At 54.1% G+C, this 20,686-nt stretch overlaps 1 protein-coding gene across 2 annotated transcripts in view; it reads left to right on the forward strand.

Moving 5' to 3' along the window:
* Positions 1-20,418, forward strand: part of SCARB1 (scavenger receptor class B member 1) — a 71,118-nt gene extending 50,700 nt beyond the window's left edge. Inside the window, exons 8-13 of one of the 2 annotated variants that reach the window (XM_075534441.1) lie at positions 2,995-3,113; positions 7,998-8,071; positions 10,924-10,975; positions 11,856-12,002; positions 14,610-14,738; positions 19,551-19,672. In XM_075534441.1, the coding sequence (XP_075390556.1) occupies positions 2,995-3,113; positions 7,998-8,071; positions 10,924-10,975; positions 11,856-12,002; positions 14,610-14,738 (521 nt within the window). In that variant the 3' untranslated portion in view covers positions 19,551-19,672. Of the gene's footprint in view, positions 1-2,994; positions 3,114-7,997; positions 8,072-10,923; positions 10,976-11,855; positions 12,003-14,609; positions 14,739-19,550 lie in introns of both variants that reach the window. The other variant, XM_075534442.1, reaches the window with a different exon arrangement.
* Positions 20,419-20,686: the final 268 nt, after the last annotated feature.

Here is a 20,686-nt window from a genome sequence, read left to right on the forward strand (position 1 = left end):
TGGGAGAAGTGCCGTTTCTGGCCGCTCCATCCTGACCATTGCCGGGAGAAACTCTCCGTGGGTGCTAACAGAAGCTAAGCGTCTTTCCAGCACCTGTACCAACTTCCTGGCTTCAAGAGAGCAGAGAGGGTCTCAGGGCCGGGGCCCTGGGCAGGCAGGCACCGGGCAACTACGGCTGTTGGGGTCCAGATCGTTCTAACTTACAAGGACCCCCAGCATCTGCTGCCCAGGCCTGCGCCATCCAGTGGTGAAGGCCGGGGCTGCTCTTTCCAAAGCAGATCACCAGGCCTTTCTTGGAGTCTCCTGTGGGTGGACTCAAGCCATCCACCATGTGGTGAGCAGCCCAGCCTGCTGGCCCCACCGGGGGGCCCAGCGCATATAAAGCTCCCTTTTAAACCAAGAGCTGCTGACGTGAAGCACCCACCAAGAGGCTCATGGCATACGTTTCCCTTTTGAATTGCAAGCTGGGTGATGGCTCCCCGAGTCGGTAGACTCGTCGGCTCCACAGTCAACATCTTCCTCCGTCATCTCATTCCTTCTCCTCCGTCCCACCCCCACCCTGTCTTCCTGAGTTTCCCTCCTCAATTCCTCCTTCTCACCTCTCACCTCTGAACTTTGTCCCTGGGCAGAGGCCACTCCCTTGACCTCCAATGGCTGGTCACTGTCCAGTGTTCGTCCCTCACTGTTCCTCTTACGGATATGCCTGTTCATTGACCGAAAAAATGGAGCCCCCCCCGGGAGGGGCTGTCCGTTCCGTTCTAGACCTAGATGATGATGACCAAGGGCCACATCTCCAGGGTTCGCAGGTCTCCATCTGACCCTGAAGCCTGGTCTCTGACAGTGTTCCCCATTTCCCATCCTCTGCCCTTTCCAGAACCTTCTGCGGTGATCCTTTACAGAACGGTGGGTAGTAGTGGCTGGGCACCATCTCCGTCTTCTGGTCTCCGGGACACTGAGGTGGACGCTCACGTGGTGCCGTGGACTAATTGTTCTTCAGTTTGTAATCTCTCTCTTTTCTGCCTGGCTGCTGGCACTGTCCATGTTGGCCTGACGGGAGAGGCCAATCCTTGCCCCCTAGCTGGCTGCCCGTGCGTGTTTAAGACCCCTGTGGCGACACTGAGAATTGATCTGAAGAAACATGCCGTGTGACGGACGGACAGTGCCTGTGCATCAGTAGCCCCAAGGGCATAGTGGGTGTGTCCAGGCCAGCAGCTCTAACCCACGGGCCTCTCCTAGGGAGAAAGCCGTGGCAGCCACTCCCATAAAGATGGCAGCCCTGGAAACCCCACGGGGTAGCTCTACTCTGTCCCCCAAGGTCGCTGTGAGCAGGAATCGACGTGGGGCAGAAGTAAGCGATATTTGAGGAATATTAGGGTGCTGGGGGCCCAACGATGCCGAGAGAAACCGAGTCAGACACAGTAAAGCTTCCTCTTTGCAGCCCCGCTTGGTGCTGCTCCCGACAGCAGGAAACCCAGCCAGAGGAGAATGGGTGCTGTCTATGGTCTGCATGAGAACCTGCCACCCGCCCGGCTGGTGATGGGAGGGCACAGAATGAGTCTCTCTCTCTCTCTCTCTCTCTCTCTCTCTCTCTCTCTCTCTCTCTCTCTCTCGATTCATGAGGATTTTACTGGATGAGTTCCCCCTGGTGAAGGTTTACACAGAGGTTCAGGTTCCCATTGGACCATTTCTGCACACGCTCCGTGAGCGCCTTCACGCAGGGTGAACCCTCTCAGGATTTCTCTTCTGCTTCCTCCGTCTCCCTTCCTCTAGTCTCCCTGCCCCCTTGTTCAAAGCCGTCGTTGAGGCTTTTCTAAAGGAGCACGGTACTCACCGGTGGTAGGACTGATTGAGCCAGTCTGCCATTTGACTACAGCAGTGGTTCTCAATCTGTGGGTCGCGACCCCTTTGGGGGTTGAACAACCCTTTCACAGGGGTTGCCCGATTCATAACAGTAGCACAATGACTGATGAAGTAGCAACGAAAATAATGTTATGGTTGGGGGGTCACCACCACATGAGGAAGTGTATGAAAGGGTCGCGGCATTAGGAAGGTTGAGAACCACTGGACTAGAGGGTGACGTCAGGGACCAGTTTCCATGCAAAGGTGAAGGGGTGTCTCCGGTAATAGTTCCTTTTGTAAAAAGATGGTCGTGAAACTTACCTCATGTAAGATGAACCATTTCCGGTGCTGCTCACGGCACCCACAGGCTGTGCAGCCTCCACCTCTTCTGTGGTTCTGGAACGTTCTCATCACCTAGAAGGACTCGCCGCTCCCACCGACAGTCATAACCCCCCTGTCCCCCAACATTCGCTGCTCAGTGTCCTGCCGCCACTGCCTGACCATCATGGACCTTCAGAGTTTCTGAGGACAACTGTTTCCCTGCTAGCTCTCTGTGAACGGATCCCCATGTCCAAGGCTGCAGGGGTGAGGGGGGGGCTTGCCTGGCATGGCCGGTTGATGGAGAGGGGCGGGTATCCATCCTACAGATCCGTTGCTGGGCTAGAAGGGGCCAGGCAGGCAGGCATGTGTGCCCCGAACCTGCCCACAGATGCTCTCCCCTGAGCTTCTCTGGTCGGTGCTGTGCTTTCAGACGCGGTGCTCCAGGTGCCTCAACTACCTGTTCAGGCCCCCCCTTACTCCTAGTTCTAGTCTTTCCCCTCATGCCCCTTCTCACTGCCTGCAACTCTGAGCCTTTTCCTCGCCCCCCTGACCTCTGCGTCTATGGACTTGACACCCAGAACACCTCTGCCTGGAGCCCTCTCTTGGTCCCGTCCTGTCCCACATCCCGGACTGCTGCTCGCCGTCCTCCTGCAGCAGCACGTCCCACCGTGTCGCCCGCTGGGTAGGAGCTGCCAGGGAGAGCAAAGGAGCTGCCATGGCCTGGCTAGGCTGTGGGTGCCCCATGGGGGGGGGTTGCTCAGCAGGCAGCTGTTTCCCTGTCTGGGACCCACCTCCCTCTCCGTCTGACAGCCCACCTCGCCCCTCTCCTTCCAGGTGCACCCCTGTTTCTCTCGCATCCCCACTTCTACAACGCAGACCCGGTCTTGGCAGATGCGGTGCTCGGCCTGCACCCAGATAAAAAAGAACACTCCTTGTTCCTGGACATCCACCCGGTGAGCTGCCCTGTGGGTGGGCAACGTGAGGCTGGGTGCTGAGGGTGGGGGGCTAAGGGGAGAACCTCACTCCTAGACACAGCTCTGGTTTGGCCAGGTAGCTTCTAGACCCTGGAACCATCAAAGGTCCCTACTTTACCCTGGCTCCAGAGTTCAGGACTTCCTTTATCTCTGTTTGAGGCTTATACCAGGGCCATAAGACAGTAAATCAATTAGGCATTATCAGCGTGCCCTGTCTCCTGCCAATTAGCTTGATGTGCCCCAAAGCCAGAAAGATCCTTCAGGTGTTGATCAGTGCCCGGGCGACTCCGAGATAAATCTGGCTCCAGGAATTTGTCCTGTGTGAAGGTTTATTGCCACGCAGGGACTGGGAGGGTCCGAGCCCCTGGACAGGACTCTAGTCAGTCCCCTGCTTCCTGTCTGGACCAGGGATCAGCTGGGCTGTGCCTCTCTGCGTCCCAGTCGGGATCCTGGGCGCCCACACGCTTGTCTCCAAGCCCGACACGGTCTCTCTGTCCTCCCAGACGTTCCTCTTTATTTATTTTTCAGTTGTATTGGCACATGATCCACATCATGCAATTCAATCGTTCAATCTTGTCAGGAAGAATTATACAATCACCCAGATCAAACTATACTCCCCTCCCAGGGCGGGAAAGTGGGTGAGGAGTGACGGAGGACGATGTAAGATATGAAAATAATAATCCATAACTTATCAAGGGTTCAAGAGGGAAGGGGAAGAAATGGGGAGCTAATAGCAGGGCTCAAATGGGAAGAGAATGATTTGAAAATGATGATGGCAGCATATGTGCAAATGTGCTTGACACACTGGAGGAATATATGGATTGTGACAGGAGATTCAAGAGCCCCCAATAAAAGTTAAAAAAACAAAAGAACAAGAAGAGAGGGGTGTGAATAAAGTGTCCTTTAAGATGTAAATACTGACACAATGGATGGATGTCTATATTGTGATTAGAGTTGTATGAGCCCCCAATGAAATGATTTTTTAAAGAAAAAAAAAGAATTATACAATCATTACCACAATCAATTTCTGAACACTTATTTTCCCCATGACTAAACGACCTTTAAAATGAGCTGTGTATCACTGTCAGTTCTCGTGCGCCCTCCCCTCCTGCCTTCACTGTTGACTCCTGAAATTCCCCCCACTTTCCCATCTCCCCCGCTGCCCACCACACATGCCCTACCAATCCTTTTTTTTTTTTTTAACTCAGTGTATTGGGGCCTCACACAGCTCTTATCACAATCCATATATCCAACCATTATGGCAAGCACATTTGCTGCCATCATCATTTTCAAAACATTGTCTTTCTACTTGAGCCCTTGGTATCAGCTCCTCATTCCCCCCCCCCTCCCTCCCTCATGAACCCTTGATCATTTACAAATTTTTTTTCATGTCTTACACTGACGATGTCTCCCTTCACCCACTTTTCTGTTGTCCACCCCCCAGGAAGGGGTTATATGTAGATCATTGTGATCGGTTTCCCCTTTCTCCCCCCACCTTCCCCTTACCCTCCTGGTATCGCTATTCTCAGTATTGGTCCTGAGGGGTTTATCTGTCCTGAACTCCCTGTGTTTCCAGCTCTTATCTGCACCCATGTACATGCTCTAGTCTAGCCAGATTTGTAAGGTAGAATTGGGGTCATGATAGTGGGGGGGGGGAGCATTAAAGAACTAGAGGAATGTTGTATGTTTCATCGTTGCTACACCGCACCCTGACTGGCTCATCTCTTCCTTGTGACCCTTCTGTAAGGGGATGTCCACTTGTCTACAAATGGGCTTTCGGTCTTCACTCCATGCTCCCCCTCATTCACATTGATATGAGTTTTTGTTCTGGGTCTTTGATGCCTGATACCTGATTCCATCGACACCTCGTGATCACCCAAGCTGGTGTGCTTCTTCCATGTGGGCTTTGTTGCTTCTCAGCTAGATGGCCACTTGTTTGTCTTCAAGCCTTTAAGACCCCAGATGCTATATCTTTTGATAGCCAGGAACCATCAGCTTTCTTCACCACATTTGCTTATGCACACATTTGTCTTCAGCGATCATGTTGGGAAGGAGAGCATCACTGAATGCCAGGTTATTAGAACAAAGTGTTCTTGCCTTGAGGGAGTACATGAGTTGAGGCCTAATGTCCTTCTGCCACCTTAATACTTAACATATAAATATATATACATAAAGCTATTTCCCTCATTTTATATATATATATATTACATACCTGTATTTAGACCTCTATAAATGCCCTTTGCCTCCTTTTTACTTTCTTTTTACTTTCCTCTTGTTGCACTATCATGTTCAGCCTTCAGTCGGGTTTCAGTAATTCCTCTGGGTTACATTGCCCTTGATCAAGCCATACCAGGCATCCCATGCCCTCCTCACCATCCATTTTAGATCACTTGTTGTTCCCTTGTCCCTGGGTTTGTTAACGTCTACTCCCATGTCCCCCTAGAACCATCGATCTCGTTGTTTTCTCCTTCGGACTGTTTATCCCGCCCATCTTATCTAGATAGACATGCAGAGACAATAATAAGCACAAAAACAAGAGAGCGCAAAAGAAAACAAAACTACAAAACAGCAACAATAAAAACTAAACAAAAAACCTGTAAATCATTCTAGGTCTATTTATTAACCCTTAGGAGTGTTTTCCAGTCGAGACTGATGGGGTGCCGCACCCTGGCCCTAAAGTCTAATTTTGGTATTCCCCGGGACTTCATTGCTTTGCTCCCCTTGCTGCTCTGTAGCACGCCCTTACTGTTTCACCCTGGTGTGCCCCTACCAACCCTTGCACCAGGTACTATCTTTATACATCCACTCCTTCTGCGCTTCATAAACTGGTAAACCCAATGGAAGCAATAAAGAACCAAAAAGAAATGAAGTGGTCAGGATAAAACAAATTGTAATATGAAGATAAAAATACCACAATGAGTAGGAAAGAAAAGACATCCATCAATATTTTAAAAGCCAGGAACTAGCAAGAGATCCTTGCACCTAGAGCACATTGAGGTTGGGCCCAGAAGGCAGCCGATGGGCCAGGTATGAAGTTTTATCCAGCCTAATCAGGATTACAGTGATAAACAAGGGGGTACCTCCCCCCCAAAACCAGGATGTTTTTTCAAAGCTCTGCATTTACATTTTTTTACGGAACAACCATATCACCTTCAAAGCACTCTCCATATTACTTAATACCTTTGTCAAATCTGTGATCCGATTCTTGGAAACATTTTTCAAACTCATCTGTTTGGATGGCTGACAGCACCTCCCTTGTTTTTTCTTCACCTCTTCTACATCCTCAAATTGCTGTCCTTTTATGCCCCCTCTTCATTGGAGGAAACATTAAGAAGTTGCACGGGGAGTGAGGTCCGGTGAGTCAGGTGTGTGGGGCAAGAGAGGCATGCAGTTTCTTTTACCAAAACACGGCTCACTGTGATGGCTGCATGAGCAGGTGCATTGTCTGCCACAAATCAGGCCTCTTGTTGCACACTGTTACACAGTGTTTTCAGAACCTCTAACGAGAAAGCTTGATTAACAATCTGACCTGGTGGAACAAACTCCAAATGCACTACGAGTGGACATTTTCATCTGATCGGGAAGTTGATGGACGCCCAGATTAAGGTTTGTTGTCAATTGACATTTCACCTTTTTGAAATGAGAAAACCAAACGCACACTTGAGTTTTTCCCATAGTGCTGTCCTTGTAAGCTGTGTGCAACATCACAACAGTTTCTGCGGCATTTTTTCCCAGCGGGAAACAAAATTTCACAGCTGCACTCTGGTCTCTTGATTTGGCCGTCACAATAAACGAGGTTTGCGTGAAACTGCTTTGACGAAAAAATTCACTGTGACCAGAGAGAGGCTTCCAAGGCGACACCACTGGGTGCACCCACTCAGAGCCGGTTGCTCGATGCTCACCTAGTGGGAAAAACGTGCACTAAGAAAGATCCACTCTGCCCAGTGCAATTCTATTTGGGGGAGGGTACCTCCTTGTATGGTTGATAGTAAGGCTGTTCCAGACCCTTGCCTGTGGCTAGAGGGGATCTGCCAGTGGCTTAATCTGACTAGACACTCTGCAGATGGGGTTTGGGGCTCCCACTGCCCCCCGCAGCCTTCCACAAATTGGGTGTTCACGATTTAAACTCCGATGCTTTCCCGTTCTTCATATTTGACTTTTGCACTTGCCCTCGTTGGATGACGCAAGCTGGTGCATTTCCTCCATGTGGACTTAGTGGACTCTTCCTCCCTTAGATGTGGCTGCTTGTGTGAAGACAGCCCTTGGAGACCTCAGACACTATTCTTGCCCAGGCTTTCTTAGCTCTGACCAGACCCCTTGCCCTGACTGCCCCACCCCCCACCTTCTGCCCTTTGAGCCTCTTTATGTTACTGCCTCTCTCTCTGCTGGCTTCTGGAGAATTTCCCCTCCCCCCCCTACTCTGGAACATACTCCCCTCCTACAATGCCTGGAGACAGTTCAGTGCCCTGGTCTCCGTTGATCCCAAAAGGCTGAAGGTCAGCCAGAGCCCCAGGAGGCAGGGACATCTGTCTGCCACCAGCAGGCTCCTGTCCAGGCCAGCAGACAGAGGAAGCAGCCTCCTGGGTTTCAGTTGGGGATGTGGGCACTGTGGGAGCCATGAGCTGCCCGGGGGGCATTAGTCCTGAGCATGGACGGATGCCCGCCAGGAGCACTATTTTCCACTCCTTAAGCTGGGGGAGACGACAGCAGAGGCAGTTGCGTTCCAGTGCGCATCCTCCTCTGCGTTCAGTGTCCAGTGTCAACCACGCTGTGTGCGCACAGTCTGGGCACAGGGTGCCAGCCTTGCCTTGAAGGGGTGGTAGGAATCTGACGGCAGTCCCCTCCTTGCATGTGCTGCCACAGGTGACTGGGATCCCCATGAACTGCTCGGTGAAGCTGCAGCTGAGCCTCTTCATGAAGGCAGTCAAGGGCATCGGGTGAGTGGCACCTGGGCATTGGGGCTGGGGTGCTCGTTAGAGTTCAGGGATGTGGGGCTTCTCACGGTCAAGATCCTATCCCAACCCCAGGAGTGAGGGCAGGGCGGAGGGAGATGGGCCGGAGAACATGGACCGTGGACCCAGCCCAGCGCCCCCACCACTGGGCATCTTAGCTCGGAGCCCTTCCCCGAAACCCCCTTTTCTGTCTTGACATTTTTTTCTCCTCAAAACGAGCCGACATTTTCACCTCAAGCTGGTCCCCCCCCCCGTCCAACAGAGTGACAAAAACGAAAGCCTGGCAAAAGCAAATGTTGAACGTGGAAGCTTACCAAACAGCGTGCCGGTCTGACTTTTCACTCTTAATGCTCCGATAAAAACCTTTTTTTAGAAGCCCACCTTTATTGAGAGATAAGTGGCATACCATAAAATTCAGTGTCATCTAGCACACGGTGACCAGGTGGTGTCACATCATCACTATCTGGTCCCCCAACAGTTTCATCGCCCCCAACTGAATCCCTGTACCAAGCTTCAGTCACCCCTGTTGTGTTCTCAAGCACAACTGTGACAGAACTGCCACACCTGGTCAGCATTCACTAACAGAAGTTGTTCTTTCTTAGATCAGGGGGCTGGACGTCCAAATTCGGGGTGCCAGCTCTACGGCAGGGCTTTCTCTTTGTCAGCCCTGGGGGACGGTCTCTGTCACCGGTGGGCCTGGCATCCCCTGGAGATCTCCAGGTATCTTGGCATCAATCTTCTCTGGGTCCAGGAGGTTCTCAGCACAGGGACCCCATCTCCAAAGGACTCCTCCACTCTCCGCTCTCCTTTCTTGGTAGTAGCCAGGCCTCTCCACCTCTGCTCCCTGGTTCATCTCTTTCCTATCGCAAAAGAGATGGTCTCAGGCTACAGCCCCATCCTGTGCATGGCATCCTGCCTCCTTTGCACAACTGCCTGCAATCCTGCCTCACTCCCGTCATAAGAGAGAGGATTTATAACAGGTAGGACGATCAGTTCAGATCACGCAAGTAAAGGAAGATAATTGTGTCAGCTCCCCAAGCAGAGGATAATTACCGAATGCTGAGGACCATGAGCTAGTCAAGTGGATCCACATTTTGTTGGGACACCACTCAATCCACAATACTCTCCACCCCTCAGTTCCTGACAACCATCGGTCTCCTTCCTGTCTCCGTGGAATTGCCTGCTGTGGGCATTTACTGTAGTAGCAGGTGATGAGGACCTGGCTGAATTCCATCCATTGTCTTGATGGACCATGTTCTGTCTATCCAGTCACCAGGTGACAGACCCTTGAGCTGTCCCCACCATCGGGCTATTGTGAATGGTGCTTCCGGGAACATCCCCCCACGTGTTTTTGTTGGAATACCTGTTTCCATTTCTCCGGTGCATGTGCTTAGGAGTGGAATTGCTGGTCGTATGGTCACTCCATGTCTAACTTTCCAAGAACTTCCAGGTTTTTTCCCAGCTCCCATTCCCGTCCACCCACACGGCACTCGGGTTCTGAATGTCTCACCCCTTCTCCGGGGACCTGTCATGACATCACATTTGGACAGGCTTCTGCTGGAGGTACCCTGGTTTGTTCTATCAGTGACTGTACTTGTTTGGGCTCCTAGCAGTCCCATGTGCACCCGATGGAAACAGTGCCCGGTCCTGCACATCCTCCACAGCCCGTGGCTAGTTGAGCCCATGGTTGCGCCCAATGTGCCAACCCATCTTGTTGAGGGTCTTTTTTTTTTTTTTTAACCGACCCTCTATTTCACCAAGCACGATATCCTGCTCCTGGCACTTGTCCCTCCAAAGTACGTGAGACACTCCCCCACGCCACCCCCATCCTGCCATCCTTGCTCCCAAGGAGCATTCTCATGACATATCTACCAGGACAGCTTGTTAGTTCTGGCTGCCTGTGCACTTGTTGGCATGTCTGAGATCATTCCATGAGAAAACAACACCACACCTTCCCCTGGGACGCTGCTTGGGTTGAAGGAATGTGTCTTCCCAGCTTTGTAGACAGGCCGCCCCCCCAGCTGGCGAGGATCCCGCTTTGCCAAGCTCTGTTCTCTCCCTCCCACTCGGAGCTTTTTGTTCTGTGTGTGAACCTGCTATGGGGAACACTCTAGGTTTTCCATGGCCATGAAGCAGCACGACTCGGAGCTGGGGGGCTTATAGCCTGGACTCTGACTCAGGCGCTTCATTCGGCGCCTGGTCTGCCAACTCGGATGCCACTGCAGCCAGGCAGCTAACCTAGGAAAGGAAGGCAGGTGGTGGGGGGGGGAGGATGAGGCAAAGATGTGGTTTGCCCACGTTGCTCACACAGCCTTCCCAAGCTCCTGCTCCTCGCTCAAGGGGGCTAGGGGTGGTCTGTGGCTGGCTGGCACAGACCCTGCAGAGAACTGGCTCTTCCATTTAGGCGGAAGAAAGGATGGAGGTAGATGGGCAGTCTCTGCTGCCAAGGTGTGTGTCTGCCCCAGGTGTCTGCTACCAACACTGCAGCTGCGTGTGGTTCCTGTACCCTCACCCATCGAGTCCCCACACTGAACCCTCTGCCAGGGAGGAGCCCATCCTGACCCACAGCCACGCTGCAGGACAGAGCAACACGGCTCCATGGGGTTTCTGAGACTCTGAGCCCACGGCCGCCTCGCCTTTCCCATGCGGGCCTTGGCCTTGGCAGCCCAGCGGTCAGCCAGCTCTGCCGCCTGGGCTGCTCTCCCCCATGAAACAGTTGCAGCATCCGATCCCTCCTGATCCCAGAGGGGACCCCACCATGCCCACAGCCGTACGTCGCATAACTCGGTGTGACATGGCATCTCACTGCCCATGTGTGTGGTCTCTCTCATTTCCAGACAAACAGGGAGCATCAATCCCGTGGTCATGCCCCTGGTGTGGTTTGAAGAGGTAAGGCACGCCCCAGTCCCTCCTCTGGGGACCACCTGGCCTGTGGGAAACCTGGGGAGGAGGCAGTGGGACTGTGAGGCTCCGGCACTTTGTCATTTGCCCCCCTGAGTTGGAAGGATTACTGCGTTTGGGACAGACGGGAACCGGGGAAGCTGCCGGTCTAGGGTACAGAAGGTTATTTGGACGGTGAAGGTGAGGGGGTGAGCAGGCTTTCAAGGTGTCAGCTTTTCACTTGAACTTCTCTTTTCCGGTTTCCTGGCCTAGCTCATTTTAAGTCAATGAGTTAAGGGTCTCAAACCAAACCAAAGTCATCTGACCCTATAAGTCTGGTTAGAACTGCCCCTGTAGGTGTTCGAGATTATAACTCTGTATAGGAGTGGAGAGCCTCCTCTTGCTCTCTCAGAGCAGTAGGCGATTTCGAACTGCTCACTTTGTGGTTTGCAGCCTAACAAATAGCCACTCCACCACCACCACAGCTTTGGCAGGCCAAAGGCCAGCCTCCCCAAATCCCCTTAGTGCTAGCCTGTGGGCTGGTGAGGAGGAGGTCCAGACCCTGCCCTCGGCCCACCCCCCAGTGTACGCTCAGACCACCCCCACTCCCACCCCCGCCTCCATCCGCATTCATGGGAGGGCTTGATGGGCCAGATGTGGAAGGCCTAGCATCACTGCCTGTATCCCGTTGGCCAGAGCTACAGACCAGTGGTCCTGCCCAACTGCAAGGGATTGTGGGGAATGTAGTCTTCGCGTGTGCCCGAGGGAGAGGCGCGGCCGCCTCCATCACTGGCAGCTGCCGGTGCCCTAGAGATGGGGCCAGTGTGAGGGCGGGGCCCGGGGCCGTGGCCCCATCCCCACAAGTCGGTCCTCCTGCCTCCCCCTCCAGAGTGGCGCAATGGAGGGCGAGCCCCTGCACACCTTCTACATGCAGCTGGTGCTGCTGCCCATGGTGCTGCACTACGGCCAGTACGTGCTCCTGGCGCTGGGCTGCGCGCTGCTGCTCGTCCCCGTGCTCTACCAGCTCCGGAGCCAGGTAGGTGGGCCTTCGCTGGCCGACCGGGGCGGGGCGGGGGGCTGGACCCGCTTTCCGGGCTGCCACGCCTTCTCTCTAGCGCCCCTTTGGGGAGTCTCTGGCATCCTGCTCAACCTTTCCTCTCTGCCTGCCCTGGGCTGGCCCTGGTCTCTGTGCCCACGGAGGGCCAGAACCTGCTGGGGTGGGGAAGGGCAGGCTAGCCTGGCCGCTAGTGGGGAGACCGACGAGCAGAGAGCAAGTAGCGAGTAAGGATCATTGCCTACACAGCACAGGTTCAAGGCCAGGACGGGCCAGAGCGAGCGTTGCCCACAAACACGGTACTCGGCCCTAGCCAAACGTTCGGTTGTCCGTTTTGAGAGATGAGTGACATTAATTGTAATCACATAGCTCATTTTACCCAACTGGATCCCAGATATTACCCATTCGTTGCAGGGCGGATGGATATAAAAAAAACCCACAATAACAGCAAACATGCATAAAGTACTTTTGCAAGTTTGGTTAGAATGGTTTTGAAATCCGGTTTGTGTTTTACCCCTGTACCATGTCTTCATCCTGACCGGCCCGGTCCCAAGGTCTCAATAGCCACCTGGGGCTGTAGCAAGCTCACCGGGCAGCACAGTGCCCGCAGAGGGGTGGGCGCAGGCGGGAGCGTTGGGAAGGGCTACTCATAAGAGGTCAGGTTTAAGCTCAGAGAGGAGACGCCATGGAAAGAGTGATGCAGGCCATAGGTACGGCCAGTGCAAAGGCCCTGAGGCGGTGCTGCTGTGTTACGGCACCCTGGAAGATGAGAGAGAGTGCTAGGGCAGTGGTTCTCAACCTTCCTCATGCCACGACCCTTTCATACAGTTCCTCATGTGGTGGTGACCCCCCAACCATAACATTATTTTCGTTGCTACTTCATCCCTGTCATTTTGCTACTGTGATGAATCGGGCGATCCCTGTGAAAGGGTCCTTCGACCCCCAAAGGGCTCACGATCCACAGGTTGAGAACCACTGAGCTAGGGGGTGGAGTCTTTGAGGAGGATGGACAGGGTCCACCAGGTCTGGTACTCCAGGATTTGAAGCTTGGGACAGTTTCCAGGAGAGACCCAAACGTTTCTGCAGAGGAGTGGCTGTGTGGAGAACTGTCCAGGACTGGGCAGGGTGGAGCCGGGAGACCTAGGCAACAGGGGGGTAGGGGAGAGGGCGAAGCTGGCTAAGAGTGCTAAGGACCGAGTCTGGGGGGACAACCACCCTCCAGAGCTGGAAGGAGGTGGGGAGGCGGCCAGTTCCCCTTCTTGATTTGGAGCCCCCCAGTCTTGGAGAAAATGCTCCCCTGATGGGGAATTTTTATTTTGGCGAGGCACTGTGCAAAATGCAGGCATGATAGAAATGACCGGGACATGAGGTCCAGGCACCAGTGGGCACACACAGACTTTTAAGCAGATAATAAGGGCTGTGATCAGGGGGCCACTGTGTTAGGGATGCGGTGGCCAGTGTCAAATGTCAGGCTCAGAAAGCCCCTGTAGCCTCCCACCCCCAGCCCTGGGCACCCAGAACTGCAGCAAGGCCTTCCAAGGGTGGCCTCAGCATCCGCTTGTCTTTGAACCATCTTCAAGCCTTTTCTTCTCTGTCCCCTTTCTGGAGGGAGCTGGCGCACTGGCTGGCCTGCTGGCTGGGCTTGCTTGCTTGCTGAGGTACGGTAATCACAAACCTTTCTAGACTCTTACCCCAAACCTGACTTCCCTGCCCAACCTACCATCCCCTGGGGAAGACGTTTCCAGATGAGGCTACCAGGGCCCAGCCAATCCTGGCTCTGGTTACATCGCTGCCTCTAGATTTGAGCCCCGTGCTGGTCAGTCCATCTGCCCGAGTGGGCATCCCTGTGTGGAGCAAACCCCCGACCCCAGATGGAGCAGGGTGGGGCTGGTGAGCTTGGGAAAGTTCCATGAGGTTACTCTGAGTAGATCTCACGAGCTACAGGGTTGCTAAATGTCAGAAATAACTCATTGGCAGTCGGTGAGGCTTAGCTTCTTTGGCTCATCAGAGTTAGCTCTTCATTTTATTTTTCAAATCCTGATTTAAAACAAACAAAACACCCACACATGTATCAACTCCCACATCAGGTCATTTTAATTTCTCCTCTGGTTGAGTACGTTTCCCTGGTGGCATAGTGAGTGATAGGTTGGGCAGTTTGAAGCCACCAGCCGCACCTCCAGACAGGCGTTCCCACTCTTGACAGCCTGAGGACACCCCCAGGGGAGTCTGAACTCTGTCTTAGGGGTGCTACGAGTTAGAACTGACTCAATCAGAGAGTTTTTGAGTCTGGTGAGGTCATTCCTTAAAAAAGAAATAAAAACCACACCGATTCCATCCACGCTATCTCTGTTTTGGGTTCATCTCAAACAGGCAGCCCCCTGTGGCCCAGCTGGTCGCCTCCCTGGCCTGCCCTGCCGCTCATGTTCACAGGTGCCCAGGCCTGAACTCCTAGCCAGCCTCCACCCATTTCCAGTCGGTTGTTGGGGTCCTGAAATCCACCCCCTTTGCCCTTTGAAAACTGAAGTGCATCAGGAAAGCTGCCCGGCGTGGCTTCAATGTCAACTGTAAATTAGCTTGGTTATCTTCTAGGAGAAGTGCTATTTATTTTGGAGTAGTAGTAAAAAGGGCTCGAAGGAGCAGGAGGCCACTCAGGCCTACTCGGAGTCCCTGATGACCGCACCTCCCAAGGGGACAGCCCTGCAAGAAGCCAGGCTGTAGGTGGGTACCAGGTAACGGCGCGCCCCCTCCCCTAGTGGGTAGAACCCTAACTCCCTGCCACACCCGGGGCCCCACGCAGTCTCTGCTGTTCCTGCAGTGGCCCCAGCCAAAGAACACAGTGATGTGTCTCTTTCTTCCCAAGAAACCACCCTTTACAGAGCTGGTGGGAGATGGAACGGGGGACACTTGCTCTGTAGGTCAAGGTTGTATTAGAAAGAAAGGTTACACCGTGGGTTAAGGCATTGTGCTGCTCACGGCAAGGTTAAAGGTTCAAACTGACTGGCTGGCCTGAGGGAGGAAAATGAGCCTGTCTGTTCCCCTATAGCAGGCGTCCCCAACCAAGGCCCGTGGGCCACATGTGGCCCACGGAGGACATTCATCCGGCCCGCCGGGTGTTTTTGCCCCGTTTGGTTTTTTTACTTCAAAATAAGATATGTGCAGTGTGCACAGGAATTCATTCATAGTTTTTTTTTTTAAACTATAGTCTGGCCCTCCAATGGGTCTGAGGGACAATGTACTGGCCCCGTTTTAAAAGTTTGAGGGCCCCTGTCCTAAAGATTCAGTCTCAGAAACTCTGTATAGGGTCCACAGGAGTCAAAATCGACTTCATGGCAGTGGGTTCTACTTAGTTCCAAGATGGTCACTAGTAGAACTCTTTACTTACATAGCCATGAAGACTTCCATTCTACCCACCAAAACAAACCTCCTGCCTACTGTCAAGGGGGTTCCCGCTCAGAGGGCGCCTAGAGGACCAAGTGGGGAGAACTGCCCCGGGAGGGTTGTTTTCAAGGCTGCGGCCTTCTGGAAGCAGATCACCGGGCCTCGGAAAGAGGAGGCTTTCCGGGTCTCAAGGGGGCCTAAGGAGCAGCTCTACTCTGCCCTTTGAGGTCCCTGTGAGTCGGAATCCACTCCAGGGCGGTGGGTTTGAGACTCATGGCTGCCATTAGAAAGGCGAAGGGGCCTCGGTGGTGTTGCGGGTCAGGCTCGTAACCGACAGACCGTGGGTTCAAACTCCGTAGCCACCCTATGGGAGAGAGATGGCAGTCTGCTTCCGTGAAGACGGGGACCTCGGAAACCCCACGGGGCAGCTCTCGTCTGGGTCAGCATGGACTCGCCAGCAGCGGGTACTGGCAAAGCAGGGCTGGAGAGGTAGACCAGGTGCTTGGGGAAGTGTGCCAAGAAGGTGGAGCCCTAGGTAGACCTCGAGAAGTCCCAGAATAGGATTATGGGAGGGGGTTGGCCAGGAATCTCTCTTTTAATGGGTCAGTCTCTTAATGTGGACTACGGCTTAGGGACCCCCTTTTGAGAGTCAGTGGTCCCAGTCAGGAGATGCTCGACAAAGGAATGTAGACATGGACTGAGCGCCAACTGGGTACCTGAGATTCGGCCTGAGGGTAAGGTGGTCCGATTTGAGGGGGGGTGCATGGGGCAGGGGGAACCAGAAAAAAGAAAGAAAAAAACAACCCACCAAAAAGATCACTTAAATTAGAATGTTTAGTAAACAAATAATCTTTTTAAATTCACTGTTGGTGGCAATATATACAACCAGACACACATCGATCTACAATTTTCCACAAACCACTCATTGACCTTGGTCACGTATGTCACCTGCTGTCACCTTCCTCCCTGTCTCCACTCGCCCTGTTCTGTCGCCATTCCTGGAGCCTCCCTCCACCCCATAACACTCTCAATGCGCTGGAGATGCCAGGGTGGATGCACATGGGCAAGTCTTTGTAGGAGGCAGATGTTCGCCTTGTGAGTTGAGCTGCATTATTGTTCGGTGCAACGAGGACTTTGTGGGAGAGTGCTGGCTCTCTGTGTGAATACTGTGTGTGGTCCCTGCCCTTGGGGATCTCCTACGTCTTGTTTCCACCTGAGTTTGGAGTTCTGTCCCCCGATATTCCTTCTTTTGACCAGGATGCATCTACCGGGTTCTTGGTCGGATTGCCCAGGGATGGTAGCCGGGCACCGTCCATCGCTTCCAATCTCACGGCAGAGAGGTCATAGTTTAGGGCGACCATGTAGACGTGAAGTCCATTTCCCGATACCTGGGACTCCTTCCTGTGCTGCTCCAGGAAGATTCAGGCCACTTATCAGGTCTCGGTGACTGCCCTTAAGACCCCGAGCACTATGCATCTCCCCAGGAGGCAGAACAGTGGGATCAAAGCGTCATCGACAGAGAGACACTCAGCAAGAGGGACAGACACACAGGCTGCCTCCAGGGGCTCAAACCGCCATGACTGAGGCAGGCTCGGCCTACTGTTGCATTCTCTTGGATGCTAGCCTACTGTACATTGGGACTGTGGAACTGACCCCACAGCCCCCACAACAGTAGTGCCAGCAAGGGCGATCTTTTTTGAGGGGGGGGGTCTCCTACAATAAATATATGTTTTATATAATTTTTATATACCTACATATCCCATGCAGTGTCTGAAGGGTACATGTGTTCTCAATGTCCCGTGGGACTTACTGATACCCTCAAAGCGACCCCTTGGCTGCCTGCAATGAGAATGGCACCTGGTTTTATCCGCCAGCCCTTCCTGAGTAGGAAGAGAAAGGGGCCCGGGGGTGCTCCCAGTTCCTCTTCGTGTTTCTTGTGGTCTGAGGTCTCAGGAGTTGCTGCATCTAGGGTGGCATCCTCCCAGGGGAGCTGACAGGTAGAGCCACGGGTCCTACAATATGGGGCCAGGCTGGGCCTCTGGTAATAGCTGTTATTTTGTGGTTTCAGAAAAATGTGTCACACACACCCCCCACCTCACCCCTGTGAACTTCTGTGGGCGGGCCTGCCTTGGGCGGGAGGCATTTTTCTTGGGAGGCTTCAGAGTGAGGCAACATCCCCTGCTCTTTGGGGCCAGTTGACTGCTGCCAGTTTGCTTCCACTGCCAGGGTGGGACGGAAATCAAATAGTGGTGGGTGGAGGTGTGTTTGCCTGTCTGTGTCCGTAGGGCCTCAGGGGCAGCCACCACCTAGCCAGCCACACTTTGGGGAGACTTGAGGCAGGAGGGGCAGGGCCCTGCTCTATTGTGGCTGGGCACTGATGGGGACCTGGCCCCAACATGAGACGGGAGGGGTGTCTCCCTTTCCTTCCTGTCTCCTCAGAATACCTCGTCACCCCACAAGCCCCCTGCTCCTGCCCTGTCAGAGTGTAGGCATGGGGTGAAGCAGGGCAGACTGGGGCGGGGGGAACAGTGCGGCTTTTAGCCCAGGCAGAAGTGGTGGTTGTGACATACCTGCCCCGCTCTTTCTGCCCCTTCCCTCTAACCTCCCAAGCCAACAGACTTCTTAAGTGGGGAGGGAAGGTTTTTCTTTGCCCCGACCCCCATGCCCAGCCCCAGCCATCTGTGTTTGGGGAAGGCAGTGCCCTGGGGGCCAGGTCCAGAACTCCCCCATCCCCCAGTGCAGCAGTCTTAGGCTTGGTCCCTGGTAGAGCTCCACACCTTGCCCTGCACCAGGGGGTGGCCTAGAAGGGGTCAGGACCAGAGGGGCTGCCTGGACTGAGGAAAGGCCCCAGAAGGACTTCCAAAGGGGGTTTGTAGTCAGAAGGCCGGCCCCTCTCGGGAGAGGGCATACGGAACAGACGGTGCTGGTTTTCAGCCCTCCCTTCCTTCTCCCTGGGCCTCCCTCACGCCCCCCAACACACACATACTGGAAAGGGGAGGAGAGCTTGTTCCATGGTTGGTGCACAGAGACACCTGGAATCTTCCACAGGCCTCTCCCTTGGCTGGGAGATTTCCTCACGGAGACGTGGGCCCTGCCCTGCCTTGGTGTGGCAGGATGTGTGGGGAGGCCCAGAGCTGGGGGGGGTTGCGTTCCTGCCGTCTGAGAGAAGCAGGCCCACTACAGAGCTATTAACTGCAGCTTCTTCGTGGGGGGGGGGGGTGGTGGAAGGGTTCCCACCGCAGCCACTGGGGCAAGGGGTCTCCTCCCTTTCGGGACAGGGACGCGGTGTGTTAGCTTTACAGTTTACTTGGCGAACACTGAAAAACGTAGAGTTAGATTGGTTATACCTGCCTCCTCCCGGAGCCCACAAAATCATGGCGTTTTTCCCTCGCCCGCCCACACGCGCCCCTCGTACAGCACCTGTGTGCGCTGATACAGCAGCATGGCACGCACAGAGAATTAGCATGTGTCTGTGCCGTTTGCAGGAAGCTGTGTGGCGTGTCTGAAAGCCTGGTTAGTTGTTAACCTGTCTGATGAGTCTCACCCTTTCCCTTCTGCCCTTCACCAGCCCCCTGCTCCCTCAGGAGCCATCCCAGGAACTTGGGGGTGGGGTGTGTGTGTGTGTGTGTGTGTGTGTGTGTATGTGTCTTTCTTTCGCTCTCTCTCATCTAGATCTGTATATAGGTGTGTCCATGAACGACAGAGAGTTGTTATAATTTTGCCTCCGTGAGTCACGCTTTGCAGCCATCTACCCATTCAAGCTGACGTGCTAGGCGCAACAGCACCCGCGGCTGTTTTTTTAACACGTTCTCCCATCAGCCAGCAATTCTGCTGTCCCCATTTTGCTGTCGACAGCATAGCCCACAAGCTCCAGACTCCTGTTCTGCCTGTCTCTTGCCTGGATTGGGCAAGTCTCTGCGGGCCTCAAGTTTCCCCATCTGCAGAAGCAGCCCTTTCCAAATGTGTCTTTGAGGAGTCTGGAGGTCCCTCCCCCCAAGCCTTTCCTGAGATCTCCTGAGCTTGACAAATGGGTTCTCCTAATGGGGAGGGCAGGGAGAGGTTTCTACTCCTCCGGGGGAGTGAGGATGCAGCGACTAGGGTGGACTGGGTATGTGGGTCTGTCCCGAGGTCCAGCACTCCCTCTCTCCACAGGGCCCGGAAGATGCCAAGAGCCAGCCCAGCCTGGCTGCTCAGCCAGCCCAGCTCCCCAGCTCCCCACTTCTTCAAGATTCACACAGCGGACAGCCCACCGGCTACAAAACCTAAGTCGCTGGGCCTCCCTCTCCCGCCTCCCCCTCCCCGCCATTTCTATATGCAGGTGGGCACCTGCACATCAGCATGCGTACACAACGCAACACACCGGTGTGGGCACGCACACTCAGGGATGGAGCCACGGCGGAGGGGACTCAGTCACAGCGCTGTCCCCGAACCTTCTCTCAACTGGCCGAGAGGCCTCTGTGCCCCTGCTGTGGGCACTGATCCCCCCTTGGTTGAGCCTTGAGTCCCCATTTCACTGCTGGGTCCTCACTGCCTGTGACACACTACCCCTCCCCAGGTGCGCAGGGGCTTCACACCCGGGGGCGGGCAGTGCAGACTTCCTGTGCCAAGGACGGGCTGGCAGGCGGCCTTGGCTCATTACCCAGGCCGGGACCAGACCCACCTGGGCGAAGTGCCTGCGTCTGGGCCTCAGGAAACCTGAGCTCCAGACGGGGGCCGCCTCCTGACCGGACAGCGCTGGAGTTTCCATCTCTCTCCACTGGCTCAGGCGCCATTTTTGGGTGTCTGTGGCCTTTTACCAACAGTTGAAACTGACTGCATCCTGGACACTGAGCCAACCACACCCTGGCTGCCGTGGCAGCAGGCTGTCCCAAGGTGCCTCTCGATGGGGTCCCTTGGCTTTGTGTGCCAGGGCAGAGATGGGAGACCCCTTCGCCTGGTGCTTCTCATCTGGGGCAACCCTCAGTCCCGTTTCTACTGGAAGAAGAAATGAATTTTAATGTCTTTTTAAAATAATTCATGATTGAAGTAATAAATCTTTTAAAAAGCCAACGTTTGATAGCCTTTTGCTGGGTGGGGTAGGCGGTGGCGGGCTTCCCTAGGGAGGTCTGGCTTCCTTTTTTCTTTTTCTGTCGGTAACTCTGATCTAATGACTGGCCAGAGCGTCTCCCACCAGGCCGGGTTGCTAGCCTGGCAGTTCTTTCGTTGTAAATTGTATACTCTGTGTACACTTAAGCTTTTGTTTCGTAAATGCTGGATGGTTGTAGTCCTGGTTTCAAAAAAGGAGGGCC

The sequence above is a fragment of the Tenrec ecaudatus genome, chromosome 16 (assembly GCF_050624435.1).
Source record: "Tenrec ecaudatus isolate mTenEca1 chromosome 16, mTenEca1.hap1, whole genome shotgun sequence".
NCBI lineage: Eukaryota > Metazoa > Chordata > Mammalia > Afrosoricida > Tenrecidae > Tenrec > Tenrec ecaudatus.